This window comes from Nestor notabilis, unplaced genomic scaffold (assembly GCF_000696875.1).
Source record: "Nestor notabilis isolate BGI_N333 unplaced genomic scaffold, ASM69687v1 scaffold2797, whole genome shotgun sequence".
Classification (NCBI taxonomy): domain Eukaryota; kingdom Metazoa; phylum Chordata; class Aves; order Psittaciformes; family Psittacidae; genus Nestor; species Nestor notabilis.
Window position 1 is genome coordinate 8,057 of NW_009934930.1, and position 11,410 is coordinate 19,466.

Here is an 11,410-nt window from a genome sequence, read left to right on the forward strand (position 1 = left end):
AATTTCTTTCCAAAAGGGCAAAGGCCTCCAGGACGTGTCCTGATTCTTTGTTATTTGATCTGTGCTGTTGTCAATGATTTACTGCAGCGTTTTGGAGGCTGGTGGCCTCCATGCTGCTTCTATTAGTGCTTGCCCTACAGCATCCTGAAGCCTAAAGCTTTTGTCTGCAGATAATCTATAGCAAACATTTACATATGGAAAAACCATGTGGTGGGGCCTGTGTCAGCTTTCTCCTTTGATTCTGCCTATATGCTCACTGGTTTTAACAGCATGTCGGGCCACAGCTACAGTGCACAGGGAGCTCGAGGCATTGCCTTCCCAGAGGTAAGTCCATTTTCCCCCCTAACTTTACATACAGAAATTACAGACAAGTCAGTCAGGCCATCAATTTTGTCCTGACATGAGGCATGTGCACACTGTGCTCTCTGTAAACAGCTACCAGGGAAAAAGCATGCTGGCAGTTGTCCAAAGCCCAAGCTAGGCATCGTAATTCCTTCTTATATGAACTGTTTGCACAATGGTTTTTCTTTCACAGATGACTATTAAGCCTTCTTAAACTCCCTTACCAAAATTACCATACTTAAAATTAAGTCCCTACACAGGATGATTTACGAGTATTTTTCATATTCCTTTTCATTACAATTATGTTGCATTTGCCAATGGGAAGTTAACAAGTGCATGTGAATAACCCCGTTTGCAATCCAAGCAAATGTCTCAGGTATTTTCCCCCAAACAGTATTATTAACCTATATGAGTGTCACTTTGGCTTTAAAGGAAGAGAATAAACAAGTTACTTCTTTTCTAAAGCAATAGTGTCGTGATATGAAAACAGTTGGATTATTTTTCCTACAGTTATTAATTTCAGCCTTGTTCTAAAGGCAAATATGATTTAGAAGGATCAAAAAAAGGTATCAGTGATAATTGGAACATGGAGACAAGGAGAAGGCAGAAAGGAAAAAAAAAGTGTTAGTGATACACTTAATTATGAAGGCTTATTCCGATAATCCCTTTTGAAAATGAACAAAGATGAGATTTTTGATGTTTGATGAACTTATCAAACAAGACAGAATAATGAAGAGGTAAATGTAAAATCCGATCGAAGGTGAGCCAATTAAGCACTTTGTGAAGTGCTGAAGGATACAGCCCACAAATCCTCCTGTCAGAGCAAAAAGGCATCAATACCTGCATGTCCTCCAGCTCCGTGTTTGTCTGCAGGCTCCTGTTGTTTTCCTGGAGTCACGGTGGGGTTTTATCTCACACACTGATCTGCATCCAGGGGCTCCCTTGCTGAGCTGTTGTGGCTTTCATTTAGTAAGTCTCTCTTCTACGGCCTCTGATGAATCCCCAATGTGCCCCATATCTCCGGTAATTATCAATATTTCTCTTCGGACTGCAGGCTTGTAAGTAAAACAGACTGCTCATTAGTTAATCACCAAAATAATAATAATAACAATAACAACAACAACAACAGTGTTTGGCTCAGAATAACCCCTTAAAATGCTTCGAAGGCTGTGACAAACGCAGAGTTGTATTAGCAAGCCACAGATTGCTCCTCAAGACAAAGAAATGCAGTATACAAATAAAGACTGGAGGAGTAGGGACAGAAAAAGAGATCAGAAACTCTGGTCTGGGAGGCAAGAGAAGTATTTTCTTGCTGTTGCCCAGTGATATTCAGTGTATCTGCAGAGAGTCTGATCCAAGGGCCTCTGGATACAGAGTCCTTGCCATTTTCTGCTTTTAAAATCTTTGTTTATCTACTTTCCTCTTCTCAGAATTTATATGTTTCCTTTTAGAAGTAGTCAACCAACAAATTCTCATAGACAACATGGCTTTTTACCTTTCCTTCTCAGCACTGTTGTTGCAGCCATTCCCACCACTCCACAAAGCCCTTGGGAATCAGGTTCAGTAGATTCCAGAACATGCCCAAGATGATAAAAAATCACTAGTTCTGGAGCAGCTTCTGAGAAGAAAGCCAAAAAAGAAACCTTTCATTAAAACCTGTCTATTCTCAACCTTCCATTTACTTCGTGTGTTTGGTCTTATATATAAGATGTACGTATATTTTATTGCAATCTACTTGCTGCGAAGGGCTGGGACCTCCTGTGACAGGAGGAAACCCAAGACAAAATCCTCAGGTCCTGCACCTCCTGCCTCTGACCAGTTCTGATGGTGAATACTTGATTAGGGCATCTTGAGTAGTACAGCCATCCCTGCTAAGGAATGATTCCCACTTCCTATAAAATAGATTCCCAGTAGAAAACCACACACATCATTTTCTCCCTGCTAGCCTCCACCCCTCCTTAAAACACAACTTCAAAGACCTTAGACTGCTGTCTCTTCTCCTCCTTAGAAGAAGCAGCAGAGATGTTAGTTCTCCAGCTCCCGTGGACTGTCAGCTGAGCCAGTGGTCAGAATGGACCGATTGCTTTCCTTGCCAAGAGAAAAAAGTGAGACTCCACTGTAATGTATTCATTTATCTTCAGATGTGTCTGTGATGAGGATGTACACACATTAATTATACATATTATACATATTCATCATTCTGAAGCATCCAGTAAACTCATCCAAAGATGATGGAGATGCTCCTCTACTAAAGGGGCTCTTACCCTGGTGTAAACCAGGGAATAAATTCCTTTAAAGCAGCAGAAGAGCAAAATGCAAAATCAAGGCAAATGGTAAAAGAATCCAGCCAGAATATTTGCCCAAGACTTTCATCCTTTTCTATCTCAGATTTAATTAAGTATCTGCTGATTCTTAATGCAAATATTCCAATGAAAAGAAATTAGAAGCAGCCTTCATTCATCAGCTCCTCTTCTTATTTTTTTATATCATTCACATCTCCATAATTCAATAATTTATTTTCAAATACCTGACATAATTTTGCTTTCTACTGAGTTTACATCCCTGCATTTTTTGTTCCTGTGCTTATAATCATTAAATGATTTGGCTTTTCTCTCTTGCCTTTTTCTTTATTTCCTAGTTCTAAAAGCTGCAATTCTCAATAATAATCCATCAGAAATATTGTGGGATCAGTGTTGCAATTAGTGTCTGTGTCCATCTGAGTCTGTCACATTCCAGGACAAAGCATGTATAACTGGAAAAAATATGTATTATTTCTAAGGAATAAAATAGGGAAGAGATTTTTAAAACCAGTTATTCCAGCCCCTTCAAAATTCACTTGTGTGAACTTCCAGCAAATCTCCTGAGCTCCTACCTCTCTGCCATCTCTCCTCCATTTATCATGTACAAAGTCTTTGGGCCACACGAAAGAATACTAATATAGGTAAAAGCAATAGTTTTAATTGTTTCATAGTCTGTGGAGGTGATGTCTTGCTGGGATCTAAGTTAAGTGTTGATGGTGCTTTTCTCTCTTGTGGGGTTCAGCACCGGTACCGGAGGCTGGTGCAGCCAGCGCGGTTTGCGGGGCGGCCATGTGCAGGGCACCTTTGGGATGAGCAAGCTTGCCGTGCTGACACGACATGCACTGGATTCCCCAGTTGTGGGAAGGACTTTCAGTGTGAGGAAACAGGTGAGTGAACCAAGCACAAGCTCCTGCCAAAGAGGTTTTGGTCCTGGGTGGACAGACCTGGGGTAATACTAGTCCCTTGCCATGGGTAGAGCTTTGCAAACCAGCCAGCAGGATGGTGAACTGGTGCAAGAGAAAGCAGGCAATTTCCCCATCTTTGGGGTTTTCCCCCACTTTCACAGAAATCCATGTATGTTCCACTCAGATTTAGATAGAAAAGAAGTTTGTGTGACATGGAAAAGGTTAATTTTTTCAGTGGAACAAAGAGAGTAGAAATATTCTGCTCCAACTGCTGTGCTACACGCTCACACTCCCCTCCATGGGCACCAACGCGTCCACAACACACCACTTTCTCTCCCTGCAAAAGACATAGTTCAATCATAAATCCAACGAGCAATCTGTTGGGGTGATTTATTTATTTTTAGCCATCCTCAGCTCTGAGGATTGGGATATAATACGGCTGTTCTCTGAAAGTTTGACTAGCCTTGACAGATTTCTGTTTTTACACAAATGGCTCAAACTCCCATCTTGAGTATTTAATGAAAGTTCTACTGACATTTAGAACTATGTGCCAGCTCTGTGATCAGATCATCAGCTAGAGCAGGTCATCATAGAAACACAGAATCACAGACTGGGTTGGGTTGGAAAGGACCTTAAAGCTCATCCACTTCCAACCCCCTGCCACGGGGCAGGGACACCTTCTACTAGACCAAGTTGTTCAAAGCCCCTGTGTCCAACCTGGCCTTGAACACTGCCAGGGATGGAACATTCACAATTTCCTTAGACAACCTGTTCCTGCATCTCACCACCCTCACAGTGAAGAGCTTCTTTCTTATACCTAATCTAAATCTACTCTCAATTTAAACCATTCCCCCTTGTCCTGTCATTATTGCCCTTGTAAGAAGTCCCTCTCCAGATTTCTTTGCTCCATCATGGCAAGTGTAGCAGGACCAGTTCTCTCTGGCCACAAATGTCATGTCAAGGCTTTCTGCTTACTCCCAGACAGGAAAGCACCTCCAACTTGCCCTTCCTGCGAACATCTATTCTTGAGCTATAACTATTGCAATAAACTCCCCAAATACCTCCAGCAATGGGAAGAGGCAAAACTGCACTTGAATCAGATGGACCCAACTTCCTTGAGCCAAACGAAGAAGCTATTGCTTCCTGTAGCTCCTTTCCAAGAGCATGATGTTAGACAATAAAATCAGGCCAGATATGTGACCTTGATTTGACTCCCATCCCCTGGAAGCCCATGGGAGCAGTCAGCTAGGACTCTGAGCTGTGCTCACTCCAGGTTGCAAAGGAAAACCTGCCCTTAAGGAGATGGAAAAATCAAGCTCCCAATGTATAAGCCCTGTGTTTAACATCCAGAGTGACTTCTTGTCACCCCAAGATACGGGTGGAGAACAGCACAGTCAGTGCAGGCTGCCAAAAAGGTTTTCTGAAGGGCAGATAAGTAAGATAACCTGTACATGTGCCCTCTAGGTCGCTGTATTAAACAGCATCTTGTGTGCAATGGGGAGCCAGACTGCAGAGATGGGTCTGATGAGGATAACTGTGAGGACGAAGATATTGAAAGCCCTTGTGAACATCTGTTCCCAATCCCAGGGTCTGAAAAAGCAGTCCAAGGGTAAGTAATTAATCAATAGTTGCTACTCACACAATCAAAATGAGATTAAGTGTTTTATATCTCATTTCCTTAGTAATTGCCATGCTCTATGAATTGATAAGGTGCTGTACAAAACCCAAAGGAGAGCTACTGTCCCACACAAACATAGGTGGCAATGAGGGAAGCAGGAGGATTCATCCCAGCTTTTCTTTCAAATCCTGTCTGAGATTTACTATCTGACCTTGGCCTCTCCCAGCCACTCTGTACTTGTGATGCCCTCGTTATCTCACAGCTTTCTCCAGTTGATAAAAGCAATCTATTAAAGGAAACAGTAGACTTTAGTCTACTGTTGATCCTGGTGGCATTCATCTTTAAGGAGAAGATTTAACTACAGGATTTAAGACTTCAGAGCACAATTCAAGGCAGAAGGCCTGAGCTCCACATGAATATATACAGGGTAAATATTCCTGTCCGTGAAAAATTCCCTGTTGTGAGGAGCAATGCTGCTGTCTAGTTTGAATAATGCTTTCGTCTGAGGCCATGGAATTACAGGGAATATTAAGTAATAGGCAGATTTCAGAGGGCAGCAGCTGTGATGGCTGAGGAGCAGGAAGAACGAGGCATAAGGAAATAAGATGTGAGAGACTTGGCAAAGCACAAGCAGACAGCAAGTCTAGGGAGGGTACTAACTCCCCTGAGAAATAGGACCATTATTAAAGGAAAGGAGATGAAATTAAGATAGAAAACAATTACAGGGAATGCCAGGAAACACTTTGTGACACTGAGATGCATTAGGTTCACAGGGGACCTGGAGGAATTCCAGGACCTTGGGACTTCCATAACTGTACTTGCTGGGATAGACTGGACAACTTAACTGATTTCTTCCATTTCTAGCATATGAGTCCAAACCAATGTTTGGGGAAAAAAAGCAGCTCTTTGTCTCCTGTTAGCTTTGGGAAGCAGATAGCAAGGAGGTAACAAACCCAGCCCTTAGATTTTAGGTGCTACCCAAATTCAAAGTCAGAGACCTGAGGATTGGTAACTTGTAGTGTGAGGAGAACAGAATCAGTGACAGAGGCTGTTGGGAAATAAAAGGGGAGCTGTGGATAACTTTTTTGAATGCTACTTCTTTCCAAGATACAATATCCTAACACAGGAAGGGAGACAGTACATATACGATCCTAATTATTTTGGAGGCCACTGTGAGTATGTCTACAACGGAGAGTGGCGGCAGCTGAAGTATGACGTTACATGTGAACGTCTGTACTATGGAGACGACGAGAAGTATTTCCGCAAACCTTACAACTTTCACATATACCAGTTCCTAGTAAGTACTTCAGGGGTCAGATTTAGCAATGTTTTCCCAGCTAAACTTCCCATAAAGATAATAGGTACATTTTGTCATTCACTATAGGTTGTCTTTCCAGGTGCCCTTCTCCAGCTGTCGCCAAGACTACAGGCAATCAATGTTATAAATGCTATTTTATGGCACATCAAGGAACTAACGTGCTCTATCACCCAGGCATTGCCACTGCTTACTCTGGCCTAGTCAGAGCCAAGAGAAATGGGTTTTCTCTAAATTCTGCTATTAATGAGCTGTAGAGCTTGCACAAGCCACTTGCCTCTCTAGGGATGAAGTTGGCCATGTGTAAGAAGGGAACAATGCTACCAGTTCAATCTTTGAAAGCATTTTAAGTCTTTGGCATGGCTACAAGGGACATAGATCCAAATTCTGAGTGAGACAGAGGTTCTGAAAGCCATCACCATGTATCACAATGCCTATACTCTCTGTGGGATCACATCTGATGTTGGAGACTGAACTAAGTAGAGCAAGGATTCAGCCTGGGTCTCTCAGGTTGTAAGTGGGTGCCCTGGCCATGTTGTTGAATGTTTATCGTGCTTTTTGGCATTGATGAATGAAACCACATTATTCCAGGGGGATATTACAGCCACAGGTTCACCTCTTCCCAGCAGGCAGTTCCCTCTGCCCCTTATTCCATAGTTTGAAACCAGACAGACCCACCACATAAACCACATTTTCTTCTCCCCCTTACCTGCTGCTAGTGGTAGAAGGACTTCTGCATCATGGTCAGGCACCAAGGGATGCTTGAGTATGCTCCGTATGCATCTTGACTTAGGAGCGTCTACCTGCTGGGTCCAGGAAGTCACATTAATGTGAAATGTTTTCTTCAGTGTTGGTAATTTAACTGGCTTTTTATAGAGATGGCAAATGGCACAGTCTGGATTTAGCAAGGCTGCTCAATTCCACATGCCAGCAAAGTAGAGCTGTCAAAGAAAAGGTCAGTGCTCTAAAACACAGGCAAAACAATGTTTGTTTTCTAGCACTGCCATTGCAAGTGGCTGCATCACTGCTGTTGAATTCTTTTTCCTAAATAAATTCATCCAGAAGGAGGCTGGAGACAAAAAATTCAGTCCAAATTGTTAGGTCCTGGCAGAGCTGTAAAGAACTGGAAGGAGGGGTTTATAATGGGAAGTGTCAAGCTAGCTTAATAAGTACCATTACCAGCTCTAGCTGTAATGGCACTGTTTTGAGTTGACTATACACAAGCTTTTCCCCTGCCTGGAGATGGATGAAGTTTTATCCACATTTCTCACATATTTTCAAATGAAATTGCATGTGATTTAATTCTTCATTCCACATTCACTGCAGTCAGTGTCAGTGCTGCCAGGACCATCACAGGTTTCACAGAGGCACCATCAGCTCCTTAAAGAAATAGAGATTAAAACTGAAGGGAAGTAGCTGAAAATTAATCTGCCCCTTTCCCTTTAGGCTCATGCTGATTCCGGATTCACTTTTGAGTTTTACGATGATTCAAAGGATCTGCTTGATGCCCTTAAAAGTGATAAATCCAGAACAAAAGGCTTTACCATTGGAATTGGGCCAACAGGGTCAGCTTTCCAGTTAGACCTGGGCCTCACTTTATCAGGTGGCAAAGGATCCCTGAAGAATTTCACGCAATACACTACAAAGGTAAAAGACAAATAAGAACTCAGTGATGCACAATGCTCCAGTTGTGTCATCTGTGCATCGCATGGGCTGGCTGTAACTTATGTCAGCTGATTCTCTCAATTGCATTTTTTAACACATAGTAATTGTACCTTAATTTGTTCATGTAATTGCAAATGTATCATCATTAGTAATCCTGTTTGTTGTTCTTCTTATGGTTTAGCAAACAGGAAGAGGGAATAAAATTGAATTACGAAGTACCACACCACATGTCTTCTCCCCCCATCCTGTTTCATGGCTACGTTAAGCACATAAATAAAAAAATGTTTAAAGTGACAATGAGGGAGGAGGAAATACCAAGATGTTGATCAAAACAGTTCTCCTCAGGGAATGATCTCTGGTAGCACATATATTTTGTTCAAATTAATACAAGCTGCCTTATGATGGTGAAATATGCTACTTTTTATGGGAGGTTAAAATAGCACATTGAAAAAAGAATACCCAGTAATAGGGTGTATTTCTCATGGTGGGTTTACATCATGGACTGGCTGTGGTGATCTCTTTTCAATCTAATAACATGAGTGCTGTCATTTCCCACATTTACCATGCCCTGTCTCCACTTCTTTTGTGGCTCCTGACAGAAAACAATAAAGAAGAATTACTTTGATAGTGTTCTGAGTTAAAATGCCCTTAAAAACTGTTTGAAATGGGCACCATTATAGTATTTACTGTGCCCTTGTCTAGACTCACACGATGTTTGCAGCAAAATGATGATCGATTATTGGAGGAATCATTTAAAGGGCTGTTCTGGTTGCTTTGGAGCCTTGTCTGAGTCAATGGCTCATCTAGAAGAGGAGTCATGGAGCTGGTGGCACATCCAGGAAATCCTCCCCTCATCAGCGTCTTCCTTCCCCAGTGCTGGGCTTGCCTTGAGCCTTCATCCTGCATCACTAACCGAGGCTGTGAAAAAAAGCAAAGGGAATTAACACTATGGAAAGGAAAACAGGAAAAAGAAACAGCAGCAACAGAGGATGGAGGGGAATCATGTGGAGCCTGATTCTGATCATATGCACATTTAAAAAACCCAGATCCCATGGCTTTGCCCTCACCTCACACAGCACACAAGAAAGAGACACTCTAATAGAGTTAACACCAATATCATTTAAACCTGGGCTTGTTTTCCTGCCTTCAACATACACCGACAGCCAAAGGTTCAGGCTTTCCTCTGCAAATCTATAGACCAGAAATTTATTCTATTTTATTTTATTTTATTTTAAAATGTATGTTGAGTGGCAGCTCCTATTTTCTTTACCTGCAGGAGGTTGGATTCATTAGAGGTGTGACAAAGGTGCAGACAGCCCGTTTCAAGATGAGAAGGGACAACATTGTTTTGGATGAAGATGTGTTGCTCTCCCTGCAGGAACTTCCAGACACCTACAACTATGGCATATATGCCAAATTCATCAATGACTATGGTACCCATTTCATGACATCCGGCACTATGGGAGGCATCTTTGAGTACATCCTTGTCATTAACAAGGAGGAAATGAGAAGAAAAGGTTAGTAAATGACAAAATACTCTCTGTTCACAACATTCTGCTCAAAACCAGGCATTTTCAACCTGGTGACCATGGTGTGGCTCCACTCCACCAGAGTAAATCATCTGGTTCTGGTTGCTCCCACCAGCCATTCTCTCCCTGAGCCCTGGGAGAGTGGGTGCTCATTGGCACCTCTTTGCTGAGCTGACTGGCATGTCCCATCACAGGATAGACACATATACACCACAAGCCCAAAAATGCACAGTGGGGGTGGGATAGGGGTATCTACATGTTCACAAGATGGTTGCACTACTGGCCAGAAAGCAGGGGATAAGCTTGGTGTCACAAAATGTGCTTCCTGATCTAATTTCAGAAGAATCTGGATAAGATTTTGGTAGTTTAGGAAGGAATCTGAGCATCTGTTTCTCCCTTTCTTTCAGTGTCACTTCTCTAAACTTCTCCTATTTCTTATAGTCATTATTGTGGCCATTTTCATGAATGCTCAAGGACTTCAAACTCAGCCAGACTAAAGCAAGTTAAGCCCACTCCCATTTTAGCATCTTGACAGTGAGGGTTTCAATTTGCTGTAAAAGTAAATAATGCATTGCAGTTGGCAATACCTCTGCCACTTTGCTCTGGTTTGTGTCACATCTGAAGACTAACAAGACGTCTGCTAGCTCCAGTTCTCAACCAAGTGGAGTGTATGAGGCTAGAGAGCCCTATCTCTATATCTCAATTCTATAAAATATCCACCACAGTTGTCTACAGCACAAGAATATCAATTAATGCTGAGCCAAACCCATAACATTTTTCCTAATCGAAACTACAAGATGCAGAACAATAATATCTTACTTTAGCACACTAACCAGATTGTCAAGCTTGGAAAGGTGTTGACAATGCAATAGATCCCACTTCCCCTATGGACCATCACTCTATTCTGCAGATGGTAAGGCTGCCTTGGTAACTCCACCCTGGACACTGTGATAATGGACAATAGGTGAAAATTGCTGCAGTTGGTACAAACTGCTGTAATTCCATTAATTTCCATGGTTCTGCCCCAAATTCTGCCTCTGGTCTGAACCAGTTTGGTAACATCAGCACTTAGGATAGGATAACTATGCACTGAGAATGAACCAGGCCAATTTTCCACAAGAAATTACCAATTGAGAGAATTTTCATCAAGTCCCTGAACTAATATTTGGAAATATGATGCCTCTTCACACCATTTATTCACTTTGAAGAGTGACTCATGTAGAAGTGAATAAGATCTTGGCAAGCAAGTCTTCAGGAAGCAGACTGCCAATTTCAGAGGAAGAACGAATCCAGAGCATGAGGAGGGAGGATATTATTTTACTTTATCTTGTGCTTGCTGTGTATATAAGGAGGAGATTTACTGCTATGAGATGCCTTATCTTAGGAAAGAAGGATGTTGAAGTTCAGCAAAAGACAAAAATGTGCCCCAGTGGAGATGATGTAATTTTCATCCTAATGAAGCACTCTTCTGTAATATTCATCTAACCCAGACTCTGCTGGAAAGCCCACATATACCAAGTCAGCAGCACTCTACGTCACACAGCATAGACCCAGAAGGACTTGCACCTGCAGTGGCTGATATGCCACTGTCCAAGAGCATTTGGTAAAACTCCCTGATTTCTCTAATGGCAATCACAGCCATGCTTGAAGGCTGTGTTTGCAAGAGGATTATCTGCCTTCCCCAAGGAACAGTCAGGATCAGGATATAAGTGCTCAAGCCTTAAAATCAGAGCGTC

General features: G+C 42.2%; 1 protein-coding gene across 2 annotated transcripts in view; it reads left to right on the forward strand.

The window, feature by feature from the left end:
- Nucleotides 1-205: 205 nt before the first annotated feature.
- The window catches only part of C8A (complement component 8, alpha polypeptide), a 19,339-nt gene continuing 8,134 nt past the window's right edge, over nt 206-11,410 (forward strand). For both annotated transcript variants that reach the window (XM_010017563.1, XM_010017564.1), the window contains exons 1-7: nt 206-324; nt 2,351-2,447; nt 3,385-3,529; nt 5,012-5,156; nt 6,273-6,462; nt 7,927-8,127; nt 9,422-9,662. In XM_010017563.1, coding sequence (XP_010015865.1) covers nt 206-324; nt 2,351-2,447; nt 3,385-3,529; nt 5,012-5,156; nt 6,273-6,462; nt 7,927-8,127; nt 9,422-9,662 — 1,138 coding nt within the window. The remainder of the gene's footprint in view (nt 325-2,350; nt 2,448-3,384; nt 3,530-5,011; nt 5,157-6,272; nt 6,463-7,926; nt 8,128-9,421; nt 9,663-11,410) is intronic.